Raw genomic sequence first — 24,502 nt, forward strand, 5'->3', positions numbered from 1 at the left:
GACGTTGTTTTTCTAAGGGGTGTGACTTCCAGCCATTTAGAGTAGCTGTCTACTACAATTAAGAAACTTTGGCCCTGGATGGGTCCAGCAAAATCTATATGTATACGTGACCAAGGGTTCCTTGTAGTCTCCCATTTATGGATTGGTGCCTGGGGTGGTTCATTCCTGGTCTCTTGACAGGTATAACACCCACCCACATACTTTTCTATTTGTTTATCTATGCCTGGCCACCACACATAACTTCTAGCCATCGCCTTCATTTTTACAATTCCAGGGTGACCTTCGTGTAATATTTGTAATGTTTGGTCAATGTTTTTCTCGGGTATGATGACCCTATTTCCCCACAGTAGGCATCCTCTATGTGTTGAGATCTCATTTTTCCTGTTATAGTAAGGTTGGAATTGAGGTTGTGGATTTTGAGCTGGCCATCCTGTTGTGGCCCATTTGAGGATTCTGGCAAGTATTTTATCTTTAGCTGAATTATTAGCTATAATGTTTGCAGTCAGGGGGCATTCTGGAAGTTGGGAGATTGCCAAAATCTGGCTGGCTGGGGCTGGGTCTGAGTCCCTGGTTTGTATGGGTAGTCTACTGAGGCAGTCAGCATGTCCCAATTCTTTACCTGGTTTATGTATTAGTTGATAGGAATAGGCTGCTAAGAAGGTTGACCATCTTAGCATTCTCGGGGAGAGAATTTGTGGAGTAGTTTTGTTCCACGTGAATATGCCTAGCAGGGGTTTGTGATCTGTAATTATAGTAAATGGTCTTCCATATAGGTAATCATGAAATTTTTTGACCCCTGCTACTATTGCTAGGGCTTCCCTGTCAATTTGTGCATAGTTTCTTTCAGCTTTGGTTAGAGTGCGTGAATAGAAGGCTATGGGTCTTTGTGTGCCGTCCTTGAATATGTGACTTAAGACAGCCCCGATTCCATAGGGAGAGGCATCGCAAGCGATGCATATTGGGGTGTCCTCCCTGAAAAGGGTGATAGTTGAACTGTGACAGATAATCTTTTTTAACGATTGGAAGCTACTCTCATGTTCTTTGGTCCAGGACCAAGTTGTACCCTTGTCTAGGAGTCTATGCAGAGGCTCCGCAATAGTGGCTTTATGGGGGATGAAGGCGTGGTAAAAGTTTAACAATCCTAAAAAGGATTGAAGCTCTTGTTTATTCCTAGGGCTGGGTGCGGTCTGAATAGCCTGAAGTTTTTCTGAGGTGGGGTGAATGCCCTGGCTATCTATTTTGTACCCTAGGAATTCAGTGGATGTGACTCCAATAGAGCACTTTTCCCGCTTAAGTTTGAGGCCGGCTTCTCTGAGCCGGCTCAGCACAGCTGACAGCCTGTCAGCTAAGTTCGCTTCGTTTTCTCCGGCGATGAGAACATCGTCGAAATAGGGGCAGACCCCGGGTATTCCCTTCAGGGTCTTCTCCATGATACCCTGAAATATACCCGGGGCCGCCGATATGCCAAATTGGAGCCTCTTTACCTTAAAGGCACCGCGGTGGGTGACAATTGTCTGGGCCTCCGCAGTGTCCTCAGTGACAGGCAGCTGCAAATACGCCTGTGTGAGATCAAGCTTGGCGAAAAGGGCGCCAGAGCGGATGGAAGCAAATACGTCCCTTACCGCTGGCACCGGGTAGGCATGGGGGCTGAGGGCTAGGTTGACTGTCGCCTTATAATCAGCGCACAGTCTCACTTCACCATTAGGTTTGATTGGGGTGACGATAGGGGTCTCCCAGGTTCCCCCTTCTGTTGGCTCAAGCACCCCTAGTCCTACGAGGCGATCAAGTTCGTTTTCGATTTTTTCTTTAAGGGCAAAGGGTACCCTCCTGGCTCTTATCTTAACTGGTTGGATTGCAGGGTTTAGCTGTAAGGAGATGGGGGGACCCGTGTATTTCCCTAAAGTGCCATCGAAAACGTCGGCGAACTTATCGCAAACGGCTTCTAGGCTGGGTGTTAGGATGGTGTTAACCCCAGTTAAAGCGATGCCTAGTGGACTGAACCAGTTTAGTCCTATCAAATTGGTGCGGTTCCCTGGTGTAACTAAAACCTCCAGGGGACCCTTGAACCCCTTGTACTGCACTACGACCTTGGCTTTCCCTTCTAACGGAATGGGGGTTTTCTGGAAGTCAGCTAGGTGTACCTGAGTTTGTTTCAGGGGAATTTGTCCTCGGCCTTTCTGACAGATCTCCTGATAGGTTGTCAGCGAAATTAAGGAAACTGCCGACCCAGAATCTACTTCCATGTGGCAGGGCACCCCCTGAATTCTGACCCAGATCTTAACCTTGGAGCTTAGGCTGTTTACCCTGTCCACTGTCTCTACCAGGGGGCCTGGGTGGGGTTCTCTGCTGGCCTGGGCAGCTGGCCTACCTGGGGGGTTTGCCTCCACCTCATTGATGTTGTCCCGGCCCTTGCTGCGGCACACCGGCTTGATGTGGCCAGTCTTCCCGCAATTGTGGCATTTCGCGTTCCTAAAGCGGCAACTTCCTCGGGCATGATTGCCCCCGCAGCTGGCACAGGCGGCTCGTTGCTCGTAACACGGTGGTGGCGGTGGAGGGTTCCTGGACCCCCGGCGGTCCGACGTTTTTCCCCTTCTCGGCTGTCGGTGCTCCATTCGGCGCTGTAGGGCTTCTCCGTCGGTGAAATCTACCGACTCTCCACTGTCGCTGAAGGCTGCGCTTTCCTGGTAGACGGTCGCGGGGGTCTCTGGGGTCGTGTTGGTCGGCTTCTTCTTGTGGCTGTGTTCGTATGCCATGATCTCCCTGGTCAGCTCGGCCAGGTTCATGTCGGGTTTGGACGTCAGTTTTTTTTGTAGCTTCTCGTCCCTCAGACCGATCACCACCTGGTCTCTGATGCGGTCTTCCAGGTCGGGGAAGCAGCAGTTCCTTGCGGCGTGTCTGACCCCGGCGATGAATTCGTTGGCGGGCTCGTCCTGCCGTTGTTTCTTTTGTGCGAATTGCACCCGCCAGTACAGTTCTGATCGAGCCGGCATGTAGTATTTGCTCAGCTGGTCCACCAAGTCCGCGTAGGAGACTTCAGTGATGGGCACTGGGCTGAACAGCCCGACGGCTGCATCGTACACCGGGGGCCCGCTGATGTACAGCAGAGCGGCGGCCTTTGCTCGGTCGTCAGTGATTTTACTGACGAGGAGGAATCCCTCGACTTGGCCGAGGTGTGATTGCCATCTCTCTGGATGGCGGGTATCAAACTCCCTCACACGGCCAAAGTTTGCCATGTCGTCCAGTCCTGGGTTGCTCCGATGGAAGTTAAAACTTCCGTGACAGCTCTTGCCGGGAACTTCCTTCCTCGGCCGTGACTTCAGCTCCGGAGCGATCCCACCTTCGTCGCCAGTGAAGTAGCCGAAGGACCACTCGGGACGACAGGCTAGTAACAACAGGTTTATTTAAGAGCAAGGCTAACATAGAATAACTTGTCTGGCTTTTATAGCCGGCAGCTGGTAGCGAGGACCAATCAGAGGTGTTTATTTTGGCGCCGTGTCAGGCAGGGACCAATCCGCGTCGTCTTTCGTTGACAGCTCCGGCTTCCGCGTGGCTTGGTGTTTGACAGCCGCGAGCTGTCAGTGGTCGCGCCTGCGCTGTGCGGTGGATGCTTTGACAGCTCAGGCTTCCCCGTAGTCCGGAGTTTGACAGCCGCGAGCTGTCAGTGGTGGCGCCTGCGCTGTGCGGGGAACTTTGACAGCTGTCAAAGTTCCCGCGTGTTTTTCTGTCAGGAGGCTTTTAGTTTATACACTTTGCTGCTGCAGTATTATTTGAACTGTTAACATATATACATGTCTATTACGGGACTGTTTACATATATATCACACACTTACACATAAAGCCTTTCTTTTTTCCCCCACAATCTAGCTCTACAACACTTACCCAGAGAATGCATCTCAGCTGCATAATTTGGGGCAACCTCTTGAGGGCAGCCAAATAATGTAAATATTCTAATTCTTCTGTGCCATTTAGTGGCTAATCCATTGAAAGTTTATAATTATTTCAGAAAAATTATGTGAATGTTCTTAAGAGCACCCCACAATTTAACACATCTTCTACAGTATATATAGCAAAAAACTAACTTATGCAATGGGAAACACAAAACAATGATCAAAAGACAGAGGAAGTATGTAATTTCATTAGATTGACAATTGTAGAGAGAGAAAAAAGATTGGACTAAGTACCAAAATGAACCTTTATTATCAAAGTACAACATGTGTACAGTGATATTGGCTGAGCCTCCCCTCGTGCCCCCCACCACAACTCACAGTGACAACAAACCCACCATCTTGTTACACCATGTTAGCTAATTGCACAACGTGCCAGCCCCGCAAGTCAATCATACATAGAGTTATTTCCCGTTCAGGAGCCTGACAGCCCATGGATAGAAGCTGTTCTTCAGCCTGTTGGTGCGGCTGGCTATACTTCTGTATCTCCTAACCCAGGGGTAGGCAACCTCGGCTCTTTTATGACTCATGGACTTCAACTCCCAGAATTCCTGAGCCAGCTTGGGACTGAGCTTGGCTGGCTCAGGAATTCTGGGAGTTGAAGTCCATGAGTCATAAAAGAGCCGAGGTTGCCTACCCCTGTCCTAACCTTAAACTCATTTTGAGTCCACCTTTTTGGCTTTATCGTTGGCCAGAAACAAATCAGTTTCAGTGCATTGTACTGGTAGTAGAATGATTGACGATGATAGTCAAATTTCAGCCAGGAAGGGCCATCAATCGCTATCTTTCAGTGTTTCATGGTACAGCTATACAGACAACTGCGTAGCATGATCACATTCTGCTTGCATAAAAAGTTGTGCTGTGAGAGCAACAAATTTAACACTGATAAAATTTAGGGTGAAGTAAGTCCTTCCTCATTCCAAGACAATAAGACACAGTAAGAGCAGCTGTGCAAGTTAGCTCTGAAATACTTTGCAGTGTGGAAGCCCAACAACTAATGTTTATCATATTATAAAATAATACTCTCTTGATTTGATGCTTTCATGCTTTCTTCTCATACTTCTACCTCATTCTTCTCACGAGGTAAATGAACATCGTTTTTGCCCGGGCTTATTCATTTGGGGCTTGTTTTCTTACAGACATTTCACTACCAAACCAGGTAGCATCATCAGTGCCAGTGGGGAGTAGGATTTTGTTCTCATTTTATACTCTAGTACAAGGGTGTCAAACTTGCAACATGACGTGTCACAACGTATCACGAATTTTTTGCCATTGTCGGCAATGGGGTGGCCGCGGTTTCAGCATGATGCATCCGGCCCACAGGCCAGCAGTTTTGACACCCCTGCTCTAGTAACTTGCCCTGTCATTGTGGGTATGGCCATTATTCATTTTAATTAGTGATCTAGTTTGATGTAATGGCTCCTAGGCTAAAAAAGGGGAGACTATTTGTTCTAGTCCTGCCTTAGGTATGAAGCCAGCTGGATGACTTTGAACCAGAGACACTCTTTTTTTAAATGAGAGATGGGTTGAAACCATTGTCCCAGAGACCACATTCATGAAATAATTCTATTTAACTGATCAAAACATACATTATTTTTGAGAAAATATATGAAAAATATTGTTCTGTACTTCTCTCAGTATAAGAGCTACATTATGGTTCTCTCCAAAACATTTGTTGTATGAGTTAGAAAACCTATTCCACAATTCTAAATGTGTCTAGCCAGGTTGTGAAAGTTAGGTCCCTCTCAATGCCAGGGCAAAATAAAGAGTTGAGATTAGGTACAACATGTTGCCAATGATACCAAAGTGTACCTATTGTCGATGTTTCACCATCTGCACTAACAGAAAATCAAGGATGACTCTAAAATTCAATAGTTGTAACTAAACAATGATATAAAACAGGGATCTTCAAACTTGGACCTTTTATGACTTGTGGACTTCAACTTCCAGAATTCCTCAGCCAGTCTGCCTGGCTGAGGAATTCTGGGAGTTGAAGTCCACAAGTCATAAAAGGGCCAAGTTTGAAGACTCCTGATATAAAAGGTTCTGATTCTTCAAATTAAGTATTTATATGTGTGTGTGTGTGTGTGTGTGTGTGTGTGTGTGTGTGTGTGCGCGCGCAGTCCAAGCTGGTTTTAGCTAAAATTATTCCCTAAAAACTATTTTTCTTTTATTCTAGTACTGACAGCAAGCTGAATACAATGGACTTAGCTGGAAGATATGTTTTACTCTCCTTGAGTTGAAAAAAAGAGTTGTTGCATAAATAAGTTTTCCTCTATGAATAAATGCTAATGTAAAATTTGTAAACTATTTAATGCCTATGCACACAATATTTATATACAGAGTTTTTACATTATTTTCTGCAAATAGAAATCTATTGAGTAAATCTATTCTGTAATGTTTCAAGGGGGGAAGGACCACTGTATTGAAAATGTGATTTTCATCTTAGTCTTGATTTAGTTTAATTTTAGCTATTACAATAAAGTGTTCATCAAAGTTCATTATGCCTTGAAGTTTCACAATAGTCTAATGATATTTCCACTGCGTCTCTGGAGAATCACTTGTTCTGTCATAAGATCACATTTGAAAAAGCTGAGATTCTGTCACATTTCCACAGACCACATCCAAGTTGAGAAAATAATCACAATATCCAGTCACATCATTATATTTTGAAACAACAGTCCAAATTGCAAGGTGCAAAATCCTTATCAGAACCAGATACACTACACAAATGAAACCAATATACATTGCTGTTGTGGGGAAAATAGAAGGAGGAAGTATTAGATATGTTCCCAATCTTGATGTGAGCATCAGCAAATTAGGATATTACTCCGAGTTGCTTAACCATCTTATGTAATACTAAATAGTGAGTAGACACACTGTTCTTGTTTATTGTTCAAATGCTAGTTGGTGGCACTATCCCAAAATATAATGAGCTACTTGCTTTAAATTATGAACATAGAAACATAGATATCAAGCAGCTAATCTGAAAAATAACTAATATGTTCAAAGAGTAAGGAAAGTAAAGCAAAACCTGTACTTTAGGGAAAGGATAAATGGTTCTATTTTAAATGCAATCATAAGAATTAACCAGGTGTTAACAGCTGTTGGATCATTTTCCTCAATAAATGAAAGAACAGGTATAATGTTTTTTGATTCACTTGTTTGAGTTCTTTCTCTTCTTGTTTGGAGAAAAGATCCTGGTTTTGGTCATATTTATACAGAAATATTGAAAATTCAAAAGGCTTCTCAAACTTTTGACCACCACTATACAATGACATTGCCTCTTCTGCCTGCTAACCTAATTTGAGCTGGTCTAATCCAACACCTGGACATAGTCTATCTGCAATGCAAATCACAGCCTTTAGAGGGAAGACATTCACAACAATCCAGTGGCTGGATTTCATTTTCAGCAAATTGGCAGATGTTCAAGAGGAAAACAAGTGCAGAGAAGATTGCTTTAAGAATCACAGAAACACTTCACAATTTTGCCAAGCAATTCTAAGCATTTCTCCAACACTATCCAAATGTCCACGATAAGGGGAAATAAACAGAAAACAAAAAGAAATTTAGAGTAAGAAATATCCATATTTATTGTTCCGTGTTTTTTTTCCTGCTGAATTAGAAGACCTAACATTCCTTGTCTTTAAAACAGACAAATCTGTCCTCTGAAACAAAGGGAAGTGACAATGTTAGGTAGAATCCTGGGTAGATTATACACAGTGTTTCTTGTTTTTATCGAAGTCTTCTAACTTTTCATTCTCCAAACTGAAACTCTGGAAGCAGTGCTTACTAGTTTCTGACCTGATTCCCTCTCCTAATAAAACAAAAGGTAAGCAGACTCAAAGCCACTATCTTCAACACACGTGAGGATGCGTCATTCTGTAACTGAGACACATATTACAATGTGCAATGGCCACTCCAGATGTTGGTGGGTCAGAACTGTCTATGTCCCACTGCCTGTCCTGAGCCTCTTTAAATGGTCTTCTCCTAGTGTCAGTGTTAGTCCAGTTGGCTTTGTATGAGCAGCAAAATGTTTTGGCTGGTGTTGAGCAAAGCAACTAATTATCATGATTTTCAGAGGCTTTCCCAATCTGATGTCTGGTTACTTGGGAGTAATGGCCACCGATCGTAAAGAGCCACAGTAAACAATGCATAAGATCATGCTGGAGAGAACATTTACCCTTAAAATCACTACAACAATTCTATTCAAAGATAGCATAGATATGGTTCTTCCTGTGAGAAGGGAATTAATAGCATTGTTAAAATATCGCATCTAGAGAATACCAGATTGGGGGAGTCTGTTTTTATGAACAATGTATGATCAGCTATCTCTGATTCCCATAACCAAAGGGAGTAAATTACTATAATCTCATACAATAGTTAAGAGAACAAGAAATTGGAAACACTTGACGAAGTTTGAAGTACCAAGACTTTTGGGGGGTTAAGAGACTTCTTGCCAGATCATAAAAGAGCCTTGCTCAACTCCCCATTTTAACATTTACCTATACAGTGAAAAGAGTACCAACACAATTCATAGACGTAATCATTTGCAGACCTGGTAGGCACTCTTAGCTGACATAAATGAAAGATTTATTGTTGGGATGATGAAACAAAGAACAAGTTGTGCAAACTTTACTGAGCTGGATTATGAAAACATGCCTTTTCCATTTCCCATTTTTAACTGCTTTGGGTGCAGTTTCAAAATAAAGGCCAAGACAAGTTATGCAGCAAAACAAGTTGCACATTACCTGAGCACAGGAGTGCCTTTGTACACAAGTTATCTTATACTCACCAAAAATAACACAACAAATGAAGAATCCGCACGGCTTGCTAAATAGATCTAACTCAAAATGTGCAGCACAATTCTTTTCTGCAACTAGCATCAAGCACATGATTTATAAAGGATTCACATTAATTTTTCCTTTCTTTTTGAATTCACAAAGACAAATTATTTCCAAATATGCCTGTTTATAATTCAACATTCAACAGAAATTCATTATCACTTTATCATCACTATGACAATAAAATTCATTTCTACAACGATCAGTTTCTTTACTGCTTTACTTCTACTTTTTCCAAAACTCTGTTTCATCATTCTTCACTGATCAAGGTAGTTGTCTGTCTGTCTATCAATCACATTTCTGAACCATCCACATTCCTCACAGAGTGACAGTGCTATTAATTTCTCATCCGACAATTATAAAACCATTCTACTTGCTTCAAATTTTAAACTCAGTTATTTCATGAATTTCTCTACTGTAAGAATCCAAAGCAATTAAACATTTGGTCAACTATAGTATATAGGGAGAAAATACCCACTTCAGCACTTTATTTCTTTCATAAAATGTAATACACATTGTAGAAGTAATAAACCATTGGAAAACTATTTTGTACGGAGCTTTTCTAGAGAGAAATTTCAAAACTGAGATCCCGAATTATAGACTTCCCTCCTCCTACCACCACCTAGCATTTTATTCTGATTTTGATTCAGATATATTCTGCATTGTAATTCTATATATTTCCTTTTTTAAAAAAAACAGTAGTTTTATTAAACATTTTAACAATAGTAAAAGATAACACAGAGGAAGATTAAGAGAAAAAAGGAAAAGAAGAAAAATAGAAAGTGCAGAAAATAGAGGAAAAAGATACGTTTAAGGAAATTACTTCTGATCTTCCTTACAAAACCTTTCTTTGGATTTTATGGGTTTCCACACAAGGAGCAACCTTTCAGAGCCCAAGTGCGCAATTCCCTGACCTCTTTTTTTTTTTTTTTTTTTTTTTTTGAGAACACCAATGACCTGGACTTAATGCCTGGCCACTGTTTGCAGAGGCACATCAGTATGCTGTTTTCCCCCCACCCAGAAGCCACAATTCTACTGATTCCATACACAAATATTCTCTTTCCATTTCTTTCTTTCCTGGGTATGTCATTACATTATCTTAGAGATATTAAACTTAATATTGGAGATATAAAATTGAGTTATTTTCAATTTATTAGGGCCAAGAGGCCAAAGATTTGAGGTGTTAGAATTTTTTGTATCTATCCATGAGAAGACCACATTGTGTGTGATGACAAAAAGAATATGAATATTATGGTTTGTACGAAGAAAAATAGAAAAATGCAAAAACTGTAAGGGAAATTTTATTGAGTGTGCCTGGGAAGGTGTTGAGAAGAATTCAAAATAAGAGAGTGCCACATCTGGCAACTGTAGTGTGGTTTAAGTATGATCTGCAAAGCAGATCGTACTTCAACATTTCATTAAAAAATGCATAGATGCAAGAAAGAAAATTTACGACATTTGTTGATTTACAGAGAATGACAATAGACTGCTTTGTTAATGGTTCAACTTGAATAGAGTGGATGACCAGATTATGTAATACTTCCTTTGTTCTTTAATGCATTTATGCATAAACACATATGGAATGTATATGGTAATATCAAAGATGTCCTGGTTAGATTTGGAAGGTGCATATACTTTTGCAAGCAGATAATGATATATTTTGGTTGAAATCCTGAACGATATGCAGCAGATATTAATTTATTATTTGAGAATGCAAATAATCTGGCCATTACACATACTCCTGAAATAATCGTGGAGTAATAATCCAATAATTTGCCTCCATAAATCGTGGGTGTTCCCTCACTAGAGATTTTTAAGCAGAGGCTAGACAGTCACTTGTCTGAGATGGTATAGGTTCTCCTGTTTAAGCAGGGGGCTGGACTAGAAGACCTCCAATATCCCTTCTAGCCCTATCCTATCCTATCCTATCCTATCCTATCCTATCCTATCCTATTTTCAGGTATATGCTGCCGCAATTTCCACCCTTATTAAAGAGAGAGAGATACATCAAAAATAATATAGATTTAGTTGTCAGATAGACTTTGCATACGTATGACAAAATAATTACTAAACACACCAATTCCTGTAGGTGGAAGATACCATTTGCTACGATGCTTGAATGTGGTCTGTGTCCTACAGGGCAAAGCTAGACAAGATGATAAACATCGTTAACAACTATGGCCCTTGGAAAAAAACAAAAAACATTCATAGCATGAAGAAGGAGTGTTGCCAGGACCGCCGTGCACAGGAAAACCAGGTCCTACTTTCCTTTCCTGCCATGGTTCTGACAAAAAAAGAGCTCTCCTCACATTTGGAATTAGTCCCAGAAAGTTTGCTCCATGTCCTGCTGTCTCCAAAAATACCCCCCTTTATTTACTTTTTGTAATTCTTCCCATCATGTCACTTAGCAGCACGTTGTCTTTGGTCTTCAAAAAACAACAACACTTCAGATTATTAACGCCTACCCAAAAGTTGCAGTGAGAACTGCAGGAATCCCCTTAAACATCTCTTAAGATTTTAAGAATCTCACCCCAATGAATATAATCAGTAAGGGTTAAGCGCAGTTCTTCTGTACATACTTTTTGACTAGAAGGAAAAGGTGAAGGGATAGTCCAAAGGTACAGGTAGTCCTCAGCTTACGACCATAATTGGGATCAGAATTTCTTTGCCTGTTGGAAGGCGGCTGGGAAGGTTTCGAACACAGGATCTCCAGACTCGGCAGCCTTTGTAAACACATGCTGATTACCAAGGGCCCAAATTTTGATCATGTGGCTGTGGGATGCTACAACAGTTGTAAGTTACCTTTTTCAGCATTGTTGTAACTTGAAACCATCACTAAATGAATCATGGACTACCTGTACATAAAAACAACTTATCCAAATATCTTTATTTCCTGTTTCTTCCAGCAAAGATTGCTCATCACCAAAACCATATCACTATTAAATGTGGATCCAAAGTCACTCTGAAATGGGTCAAGGCAATCCTCTTATATTCTCATTATGTGCCAAACTCTTTTATCATCTGCCTCTACAGGCCCCAAATCTCAACTCAACAGGAACTCAACAGGCTCAAAATCTATGAAAATATGTCTAGGGACCATCATGTTAAACAAATGGAATAATCTCAACATTCCCTACATTAACTAATAGATGATCACAGATAGCCCTTGTCTTATGACCATAATAGTCCCCCAAATTTCCATTGTTAATCCTGATGGTTGTAAACCAAGGAACACATATAACTAATGTGAGTTCATGCCTTTTTTCCCCCAATGGTCGTTAAGCAAATGCCACAGTTATTAAGGTAAAACAATGTCTTCCTATAGGGCTATATTTTACTGGAAACAAGCCAAATAAAGGCTGGAAACAGGCAAAAATGTCATTAATTACAGTCATCTGACTATAGAATTCTGCAACTGGTCATAAGAGGTGATGGTTGCCAAACACCCCAAATGGTCCATGTGTGCATGTGTGTGCATGCGAGCATGTGCAGCTATTGTAACTAAGTCATAAGTAGCTGTGGAGAGTCTGTCAGAAATTTGAATGGTTACTAAGTAACCAGTTGCAAGTTGAGGGCCACCTGCACAAGTCCCAATTCAAAAAACAGAAATCGGCAAAGAGCCATCAATTCCACTGGATCCAATTACTGGATTGTTTAATGCTCTGCTGGGCTTGTGAACCCACACTCTGGGGAAAAAAGATTGAGTATAACTGGGAAAATTCTGATGAAGTCATTTTACAGAAGTCTGGCTTTACAGATGTTACTTGTTGAGTGAACACAACCAGGACTGACAACTTGGTCAATAAGCAAAGAAGACATTAAGTGAGATCAACAACTGTGCTTATGATCTTACTTCAGCTTTCCTTTGCTTTCCACATACGCAAAGATCATAAATGCAAGGATTGATCATAAAGTTCATGGTTGTAACTTCTAATGGTTGCTAAATGAGAATATCCTGTATAGGTGAGAGAAACTGAGGTATCTGTGCATCAGAAATTGGGCGCTTGTCTACTCCTGCAAATGTTTTCATGTGGTTATTTGAAATAACTAAACATGTTATTTGCTATCCAAAAATCTCCCTTCTGTACCATATTATTCATCTATTTGATGTTGAAATTGAATTTAGTGAATATTATAAATTGTTACTTAAATAATAATATTATGACTGTTTAAGTATTTCAGTACAATTTATTATTTGGCTTAAAGGATGTAGAATAAAGTCCAGCACACTCACATACACAAACATAAGTCTTTTTAAGTGAAGTAACTTAATTACATTCATAAACAAAAACTTAACCACTTTTGTATTATATCAGGTTGGTTAATCATTATTATGCAAGACAATGGTAGGACAAAATGTAAGGTTTGATTTTAACTTGAAAACATTTAAGCGGTCTAATTTTTGTTCTCAGACAATCAAAATTCCTATAGTCTGGGACATCAAATATAAAAAAGCATCAAATTAATCTTCCAAAAGTTCAGGTTTTAAAGACATTGCATCATTATTTTTGTTAGCTATCTTTCTGATTATAATGCAGATGAGCACCAAATTTAATAAAACTAAAATAACACAAGCTATATATAAAGCATAACAGGATATTGCAAAGAGATTAGGTAGTTTCCTTCAGACTACTCACACAGCTCAAAGAATAAAGACAGAATGAACAAAAGCAAAGCATAACATAACATAACCCCACATAAATGAAAGGACACAATGTTGAAAAAAAGAATACATTAATTATACATTTTAACTGAAAATTAAAAAAATATAAATTTTGGCAACAAATCCAGGGAACCCAAAAATATCAGTAATGCCTTTATGACAATTTGCATTCCATTTTTCCCACTCTCTTACTGAGAAGGAAACATACTGGCTAAATTTAAACCAGCTGTAATGATGAGTATTACAATTGGACTGAAGGGGAAGCTTACCTCATGAAAATACATTGTGGAAACTGCTGTTGGAAGATAATAAAAGGATTAAGTGCCATTTTAGTGGACCATTTACTTTTCAATCAAAATGTCTCATTTATTTCCTGTTCTCAAGTAGCCTGAATTCCAAAATTCCTTTGTCTATTACAATACATAGTAGCAAAGACTGTCATAAGAAATTAATAATTTTACATAGAAGTGAGCTTTTATGCAAGCAGACAGCAAGCTACTTGTTGCCAGCTTCCCTTGAATCTGTTCAACACATATTTAACCAACAAATGATGTTGATCAGACTGGAAAAATACCCAATTTCAAATAAAGCAATAATGTTGTTATTTTTGTCACTGGAAGAAATTGGGAATGGGAGCATCTTCCAAGAAAAATCATGACAGTATTTAATTTAGCCTTTCTAAAAAAAAGGTCTTATTTTTAAATGAAAATTAACATTTGCAAAATGATTCTTCTTTAAATTTGAGGTACTGGACTTACCCTGAAGCCAACAGATGCACAAAAACACGAATAAACCACAATAATACTTCAATCTACAAATAAACTCCTTACAAACACTAATTTTTGAAGCAGTTTGCCCACTGCTTTCTTAGCTTAAAAAATGACTTTTAAAGTTTTTTTTTCAAAAAATTAAGCCATATTTAAAGAAAATCCATTTTGATCGTCTACAATTGTGGGTTTACTTTGGAAGTTAACTGTAAAAAAACTTTTAAAGTTATTTTAAATATTTAATTTCATCTTTTCTTTTTTTGAAACAAAATATATTTTAATAGTCTTCCCCATAATTCTTCCACAGTTACAAAAATAAACATGACACTCAGTGTTTATTTTGTAATATTACATAAAACCTCAATTCTGATTGGACAAAAGATCTATTCAAATATACTGAATTGACTACAGTACTGACAATTGTTTGTTTATACTGAAGAGTATACTTGAAGTAGCCTAAAATCGAGACCCATAGACTAATGCACTATTTATAAGCATCTACAGCCAAATTTACAATTATAAATTCTTCCAGTATTACCCATTACACGAGGTTAACATAATGACATAAAGATAACTGATTAGAACGGTAACATTAAAAAACTGCCACATAATAGGTGCCAAACATACACTTCGAAAGAACAAATCTACAGCATGTTTTATGGTATTGAGTAAATCTAGAGTTCTAGTCCACCTTTTACCACTGTAAAAGCCTGAAACTTTGCTTTTAAATTATACTTTTAAAAGAGAGAGGACTGTTTTCATATATCTTCTAAAAGCAACCTCCAATATGGCTACACACACACTGTTGAGTAATCCAAGTATTTCCATAGTTTCAAATTTCTAATTTAGGAATACAGCACAATTATCTTATTAAGACACAATGAAACTGGAGATTTGAATATCTCCCCTGTGTAGCTATCTGTGCTGCTTAGTGACAATTTTTGCAATCTTAATCTTTTTCTAAATGCAATAACAACATCTAATCCAGTGGAAAGTTATGTGTACTACTTTATTATGCTTGGATTCTTGTCATCAGTATATAAGCCACATCATTTACCAGTATGACGTCAATGGAAAAATTTAAAGGATGTTATACACATAAAACAGTTTAGGATAGGATGGATAAGAAACAAGCAAAATCCCTGTTGTTCAAAAATATAGCATTTAGTATATTAGGCATCATATTAGTAATAAATTATATAGGAATATTTAGAGTAGAAAAAATATAGAGATAAATACTAACATACAAAGAGCATACTGTGTATAAATACAAAGTACAAGTGTAATGAGGCATTATGAACTATTCCATGAGCAGAAGAAACCACATACAGTACTTTAATTATTTGATTTCACTTTGTAATACAATGATCTGCATAATAAACCAGGAATATGAGAAAATAAGACTGTCAGGAATGTCTTCTCATCACAATTAAGACATTATTCCTAACCCTAAGACTTTGCTTCTTAGAAACAGCATTTGGGAAAAATAAGTCAATCAACACTACCATATACCCCTTCAATATAAAGTACATCTTAGTTTGAAAACAATAACTCTCACTCCAAAATCTGACAAGTATTGTACTTAAGGGGAGTTTGTTTTTCCAAAACATACTCAACCACAAGCCTGTGAATAAACACCAATTCTTCAAAGTGATCCTTTTTGATGACATTTGGTGCAGTTATTCCTTTGTAAGCAATACAGTTTGGGTTGTTCTATATTTCACAATTGAGTTTGGAAGCCTGGTCCAATTTTGCTTTGCGGTTACCTACTCTATTAAGAGTTTCATATTATGGCCACTGAACTGCAAATCATTAGTTTTTATTTTAATTTCCCACATACCTAATAATTCAACCAGAGACAATGTTTCTCTCAACGTGTTGGCATTATGGTGTAGCTTAGATCTGCCTGATCAGAGAAGAACAGCTATAATAGCTCTCTTCTGAAAACTGTTTTTTATATATATTAAATGAAGGCCATCCTGAAAGTCATATTAGATGCTCAATTTTAGTCATTAATAATAATTACTAGGATTCTCTTTCTTTTCTGCCATCTATCATTTCAAAAGCTTCTGCTCAGCTGGGATACTGTTCAAAAGCAAACTGGGGCAAAAAAAAAAGCATTAAAATGTGCTCCATGTTTCTTGATTTAAAATATCACCCAAGGCACATTGACTCTCCGCTATGTTTAACTGTTCCAAACTGCTTTGAACATTCTGTTAATTTTTCAGTGGCCTTTTCAAATATAAAACATTTGTATTTAAAAGCTAACCTCGTTGCAGTGGGCAAAAAAAAAATGCAACATGCCAATATTTATAAACAATATTTATATTATTTCCTCTCAAAAAAAAACAACGAAGCATTAACAACTCAACTATAGGGTAATAGCATAATTCTGAGAAAAGGATATTGGGTAATAAAAGAGCAGCTGTTTTTAACAGGTAAGGTACTGCTTCATAATATCACTATACAAAGTTACATGAAAAACCCTGTAATTCTATTGGAAGAATATTTTAGAAGACAGGAAAGGGGGGGAGGGGGCATCCCAGTGCATTTCCAGTCAAATAAATACATTCTAGACTTACCATACACTTGTTTGGTTTTTCTCCCGAATGAACTCTCATATGGATTAGCAACTTGTAACGAGCATTGAAAGGTTTATACCGGCGAACACAGCCTGCCCAGAAGCAAGTGAAGTCCTCTCCTTTCCTTTGATCAATATGAGTCTTTTCTATGTGCCGAACCAATTCATCTTGCTGATCATAGGCAGCACTACAATCAATCCATCGACAGATCTGCTTGCCGCCGCTGGCCTCCTGCTCATCACCTTCGCTCATCTGAAGAGACTTTGGAGACATAGAGGCCTGTAAATGTGTTAGTGCCCCTTGAACGTGGCTTGGCTGCTCGTGTAAATGATAAGGTGGTGGCAGCTCTTGGTGATGCTGAAAGAGACTGGAGGCAGAAGTATATTCATCAAGTGGTTCCTGCTTTAAGAAATTCAACTTCTGTTTGCTGTGTAAAATATCTGGCTGAGGAGCGGAAGCCGTATTCATTATAAGGCAGAAGCTTGCATTCTCTCCTGTGTGCTGCATTGGGGAATAGTCACAGTCCCCCCGGATAGATTCAGCGGAAACAGGGACGAGGCATACCGAAGGGGAAGGAATATGGCAGTGGTTCCCAGACTGCGAGCAGGACTGGGGGCGAGAGGGTTTCTGAGCACTGTGGAGAGTGATCTCTCTAGGGGAAGAGGAAACACCAGCTGAATTAGTCCACACTCCATTCACACAGGTAACCAGCGAGGTCTGTGAGGTGCGGATGATAGTTGTAATATCAATCCCATCGGCAGAAGATGGCAGCACAGAGATGCACCTCTTCTTCACGTTGCTTGCCTGTGGTCGACTTGAATGATGAGGGCTGTTGAGTGACAAGGAGCCTAGGGAGGGGCTATGTTCATTATTAAACAATTGCGATGAAAGTGAATTGGTAAGGCTATTGTGGTCAAGATGAAGGCCGCCTGAGCCTTTCAGTTCCATTCCGTCAGTAATCCCTCTGTGTGCAGAAACCTCAGATAGGCCCTTATAATCACCCAAGCACTCCTGTTTTATATGCTGAGTAGTGTGACTTCTATTCATGCACGGAGGGGTAGCATCTGCCGAGTCTTGAAACGGGAGAGGCCTGCAACACAGTTTCATGGATCGTCACTAGGATGCTGAGAATTTAGCATTTTCATGCAAGGTGCAACATCAATTAAGCTTCTAAGAAAGGGCTGGTCTAAATTCTTGTGTATTGCAATATCTGCATTTGAACATTTTTCAATGCTTCCTCATTGGCAATAAAAAAGAGTGCTAGCTCTTGGAAGGTATGAGCAAACTGCACTCACACTAATTAAAGTACAACTACAACAGTTTGCAAAATGCATATATTTAACACAAGCTATGGATTCAACGGATAATTTAGGCAAAACACAAATTATTTCCAGATCTCTCCAATAGGACAATTTATTTCAGCTCAAGCAGAAATATCAATAATGTGACATTTATTTGGGGAGTCTGGTATCACCTTATATGATTAACCAATTTTATTAGCCATTTAATAAAGCTGTAAAATTATCGCTGCTCACATCATCAGATTATACAGTGGCTAAACTGGTATAAGATTCAAAGTGAAATGGGGGAAAGAAGACAAAACAGGTTATGCAGATGCAGGTTGCATACGGAGCAAATTAAAAGAATCTTATCAATAATTGTAATATATAAAAACCATTGTGCTTATTGAGACCTTCTGAAATTGTCTCTATTTACTATTATAAAAGAGCATTTATTTATTTTCTCTACTCAGTGACTTATAGCCAATTTTATGGAATACTAGCATTAAGATAATTTATTTAATAAGCTTTAAAATACCATTTTAAAGTAGATGGGAGAATTCTTAACTACGTGTTTTGATTTGAAGATATATAAAGGTAAAGGTAAAGGTTCCCCCGCACATGCGTGCTAGTCATTTCCGACTCTAGGGGCCGGTGCTCATCTCTGTTTCAAAGCTGAAGAGCCAGCGCTTGTCCGAGGACGTCTCCGTGGTCATGTGGCCAGCATGACTAGACGCCAAAGGCGCACGGAACGCTGTTACCTTCCCACCATAGTGGTCCCTATTTTTCTACTTGCATTTTTACGTGCTTTCGAACTGCTAGGTTGGCAGAAGCTGGGACGAGTAACAGGCGCTCACTCTGTTACGCGGCACTCGGGATTCGACCCGCCAAACTGCCGACCATCTGATCGACAAGCTCAGCGTCCTAACCCACTGAGCCACCGCGTCCCTACTTTGAAGATATATCCATGACTAAATTCATTGTCATTCTCCTCTCTCTCTCTCTCTCTCTCTCTCTCTCTCTCTCTCTCTCTCTCTCTCACACACACACACACACACGCAAACATACACCATATAATTTCATATGTAAAGTTATATAATAGATATAAAGAAGTTTGAGACAGTTTCCAACGTGACCACTCTAATAAATCCCACAAATTCAAAATATCCTCTTAAAAATATTTAGAATATTTATAATTCACTAGTTTCTTTTCAAAATATCTTAATATTTTATTATTACATTACTTGCATGAACATCTCCTTTTAATTTAACACTCTAATCTCTGAATAGATGTTCCATGTATCCTTTATATAGAGCTCTAAAATATTAATTTCAGGATTCCTTGGTTCAAATTTATCTCAAATCATGTCACTGCTTTTACTTTTAATTCCACATCCTGTGGAATTTCTTTCTTAAATTTATTTACCAACTTCCAAAACAATTTATATATATATTGATATTGTTCTGCATTTGAACTATTTTTAAATAAAGTTTAGTCATCCCCTGATCTCCATGATTACATTCTCTGCATCTCTTTTTCTCTATGCTATTTTTACACAATAATATGCAGCAATTATTCTCTTATATGCATTTTTTATCTCATCCACAGTCTCTTTCACTTCATTATTCTACCAAGCCTCCTTTTCATACTTCCGGTTAGTGTAATTCCATACTCAGTTTCACTCTGTGAAACTCATCCCGCAAATAATAGGGCTATGCAAACCCTTCAAGAAAATTTTTAGAATCCACAGGAGTGTGGATATACCACCTCTTCTTAAATGGCTAAAACATCTACATCTTTTCTGAGGCTTGACTGCTGCTCCTGGGGTGTGGATAAACATCTACTGTATTTTGCATATATTTTCTACAGCAGAGCAAATGGCATATGTTTCAGGAGATAGCTAGGAGCATTTTTAAAAGGAAAAAAGATATACTGCATTAATAATTAAATTTTTAAAAAATGTTCTGAAAACCTCATTCAAAGGATTTACATAGCCATAATAAACAATACGGCAATAGGTCCTTCTAACCTCTTTTTTCCAGCCAATAAAAAGCATCCATAAAAGTACTTTTTCCAGGAGAATATTAGGATAAGCTACTAGTTTCATAATAACTCTTCAGATATGAGTTCAATGCAGCCAAAACTGGGTAGACTCACTCACAAATCTACCCATTCTGGTCCTAGACATTGCTCAAATAAGTAAGAAACTGCCAAAGTCTTAGATGAAAACACATCAGACAGCCCTAAATTTTAACTGACAGGCAACTGGCTAAAGTTGTTAATTTACTACTGTGAGGTAGCCTCTGCAAAAGGACATGGTTCTAACAGCAGAAAGAAGATGAATCCTCCATTCTTACAGATTAATGGTTTCAACTGTTTGGGGCATGGGATTTGCTACCACATCATAGTATAAAAAGCATGGTGCCTTTGAAAAAAATTGTAATAACATCAAGTTGTGCAACGTTACATCTGGGTAATAAAAATGAAAGGCATATGTACAGAATAATCATAGGCCCTGGCATAGCAACATTACATGTGAAAAGGATCTGGGTGTCCTTTTCAACCACAAGTTAAATATGAACCAGCAGTATGATGCAGCTGCTAGAAAAGCAAATGCTACTGCAGAAGCACACAGTTCAGGTTATGAGATGTCATTGTGAATCTATTCTGCCATAGTCAGATCCCATCTGGAATGCTGTATCCAGTCCTAGGTATCACAGCTGAAAAACAAGAGACAAATTGGAACAAATCCAGATAGTCAACTGTCTAGAAATCTAGTCCCATGATAAATCTGGATATCTTTAGTCTATGAAAGAGAAGACAAGAGTGAAGATATGATAGTGGCCTTCAAACATCTTAAGAGCTGTCACAACAGAAGAAGAAGTGGACTTTCTATCGCCCTGATATCAAATTCAGAGCCAATGTCAAAACTGCAAAGAACAGGTTCATGCTAGACATCAAGAAAGATGTCTTATGAGGAAATGTCATTTGGTGGAACAGGCTATTAAATAAAGTGGTGCGTTTTCTTTTGTTCGAGGTCCTCAAATGGTACCTACATAGTCATCTCTTATAGATGCTCTAGTGCAGACGAGGCAAACAATGGCCCTTTTATGACTTGTGGACTTAAACTCCCAGAATTCCTGAGCCAGCCATGCTGTCTCAGAAATTCTCAGAATTGAAGCACGCAAGTCATAATGGGGCCATGGTTCCCCACCTCTGCTCTAGTGGCTCCTACATTAAGTAAAATGTAGATAGATTTAGATCAGTGTTTTTCAAACTCCATGACATTAAGATGTGTAGACTTCAACTCCCACTGGCTGGAGAATTATGGGAGTTGAGGTCCACACATTTTAAGTTGCCAATTTTGAAAAACATTGGTTTGGATAATTCCTAAAGACCCCTATGATTATATAATACAAACCCAGAGACCTTTTGTGAGAGATTATGGGGAGGCAGGGAAAAGAAATAAACAAATAAGTGTTAAAGGTGAGCCTACTGATGATTTATCTCATAAACAGCAACTCAGTCAGGGTGGCAAAAACCTCAGAAAGAAGCCTTTCAAGTCATTCAAAGAGACTCTACCTGAATGATTGCATGAGGATGGAAAATTCCAAGATTCCAAGTTTCCAAGATTCTGTATGATCCCCACCTCTTCAGACTAGTATCAAAGATATCTTACTGAAATGTGTATAATTCTTGCTTCCTTGATCTTGCCCAGCTTTGGTACTAGTGAACCTTACCTAGAAGTCTTATAATTTCAGCTAGAGCAACAATAAAGATCTTCAAACTGTTTGACTTGAGAAGATAAATTTCCTAGATCAATCAAAACTTCTGAACATATTTGGCAACGTGCTGATAATCCTTGATTTACAACCACAATTGAGCCCAAAATATCCATTGCTACGTTAAGTGAATTTTGCCCCATTTTACAACATTTCTTGCCACCTGTTAAGTTGCAGTTGTTAACTTAGTAGCTGTTTTTAATTGTACCTGACTTCCACATTGACTTTGCTTCTCAGAAGGTTGCAAACAGTGATCACATTTATTTATTTATTTATTTAGATTTATATACCGCCCTTTCCCGAAGGACTCAGGGCGGTTTACAGGGCATTTAAAAGAAAGTCAATACAAACGTTAAAACAAATTTAAAAAGATTAAATAAAACCCTGAGAAAAATAAAAAACCCAGTTAAAATTAAAATTAAAAAATTCTCAGCCTGGGCCAGACAGCTCGAAGAGCCAGGTCTTCAGGTCCCAGCGGAATGAACGGAGGTTGGGGACAGTCCTAAGCTCCGCAGGCAGCTGGTTCCACACTGCAGGCGCACCCACTGAGAAGGCCCTACTCCTGGGTATTACCCGCCAGCAATCTTTAACCGGCGGCACCCTCAGAAGACCCTCCCTGTGGGAGCGCACTGGACAAAGGGAGCTTGATGCTGGCAGCAGGTGTTCCCTCAAATATCCCAGACCCTCGCCATTTAGGGCTTTATAGGTCATCACCAGCACCTTGAATCTCACCCGAAGGGCAACCGGAAGCCAATGCAGCTCGCGGAGTAGAGGTGTTACATGGGAGTATCGGGAGACCCCCATCACAACTCGCGCGGCTGCATTCTGCACCAGCTAAAAGCCTCCGAGTGGTCCTCAAGGGCAGCCCCATGTAGAGAGCGTTGCAGTAGTCTAAACGGGAGGTCACGAGCGCATGAGTGACTGTGCGTAGGGCATCTCAGTCCAGGTAGGGTCGCAACTGGCGCACCAGGCGAACCTGGGCAAAAGCCCCCCGGGTCACGGCTCCTATATGGTCTTCAAAAGTGAGCTGCGAATCCAGGAGGACGCCCAAGTTGCGAGCCCTATCAACGGGGGGTAACACCTCACCCCCCCCCCCATCGTTAGAGATGGAATAGTCTGGTTGACCCGAGATGCCGGTATGCACAGCCACTCAGTCTTGGCAGGATTGAGCCGAAGCCTGTTTCTCCCCATCCAGACCCAGACCGCTTCCAGGCAATGGGACATCACGGCGAGGGCATCGCTGGGACACTGCAACCGTAATAAATGTGATTCAAATACCAAGTATCTGAATTTTGATCACATGACTATGGGGATGTTGCAATGTTCGTAAGTATGAAAAACAGTCGTAAGTCACTTTTCCCCAAGCTGTTGTAATTTTGAGTAGTCACTAAAAATGTTTGTAAGTTGAGGACTACCTGTACTGAAGCAGAAGCACACTTCTGAAATCTATTAGATGAATTTGGGTAGAAAAAGAAAATAAACAGCTATATCTGGAATACTATTCTTAAATTCAGAAGGAATGAGAAAAGGTAAAGGTTTTGAGCACATTAGGAAAAATAGATGATTTTGTTGGTAACATCCAACTGTTTTGCTGGCTATAATATACACCATTTTTTAAGGTTTTGCCTTGTTATTCTAGAGTTCAGATGGGCAAGGGGTGACATGATAGCAGTATTCCAATATCTCAGGGGCTGCCACAAAGAAGAGGGAGTCAAGCTATTCTCCAAAGCACCTGAAAGCAGGACAAGAAGCAACGGATGGAAACTAGTCAAGGAGAGAAGCAACCTAGAACTAAGGAGAAATTTCCTGACAGTTAGAACAATCAATCAGTGGAACAACCTGCCTTCAGAAGTGGTGAATGCTCCAACACTGGATGTTTTTAAGAAGAGACTGGACAGCCATTTGTCTGAAATGGTATAGGATTTCCTGCCTGAGCAGGGGGTTGGACTAGATGACCTCCAAGGTCCCTTCCAACTACTACTTATTATTATTATTATTATTATTATTATTATTATTATTATTATTATTATTATTATTATTATTATTATTATTATTGAAATTCCATAGAATGGTCAATAGAAATTTCCAGGAATGTTCAAACAAGCACAGAATATATATATTTATAATATATTCGAATTATTTCATTTTTTCTTCTCTATTGCCAATCTTAAATTCTAAATGACTTATTTATTCATTTAAAGGATGCTGAGAATAACAACAACCATGTATGTTTGTTTTTAACCTCAGACAGGACATTTTGTTGAATTTATTTGTAGAGTAATTATGCGCTAAATTTTTAAGAATACACCTTCCCCCCAAAAAATAGCTGGTAACAAGCATTAACACAACTTCATTATTTTTTCATTTGTAATGGGTTTTGGCTCAAAGCTAAAAGTTTCCAACCAAAAACTCTGGTAGCTTTCTTTACTAACAAGCACTGGTGAATCCTACACTCTGAAAATTCAAGCTAAAAAGACAATGCTAAGATAGAGCGCTCTACCCTACTAAATACTAAAAAAGCATGTTTAAAGCAGAGATATGGTAGATAGGCAAAGATGCTGATGCCTTTATGACATCACTATAAATATGGTCCCTGTAGCTCAGAGGTCCTCAACCTTTTGTGCACCAGGGACTGATGC

The 24,502-nt window shown here is 39.3% G+C and overlaps 1 protein-coding gene across 1 annotated transcript in view; it reads right to left on the reverse strand.

The window, feature by feature from the left end:
• GLIS1 (GLIS family zinc finger 1) overlaps nt 1-24,502 on the reverse strand; it is a gene marked incomplete at its 5' end in the record, with an annotated part of 249,980 nt that overhangs the window by 120,466 nt on the left and 105,012 nt on the right. The window contains one exon of the mRNA XM_083359025.1: nt 16,801-17,890. Within this exon, the coding sequence (XP_083215151.1) occupies nt 16,801-17,890 (1,090 nt within the window). The remainder of the gene's footprint in view (nt 1-16,800; nt 17,891-24,502) is intronic.

The sequence above is a fragment of the Vipera ursinii genome (assembly GCF_947247035.1).
Source record: "Vipera ursinii genome assembly, chromosome: 3".
Lineage (NCBI taxonomy): Eukaryota > Metazoa > Chordata > Lepidosauria > Squamata > Viperidae > Vipera > Vipera ursinii.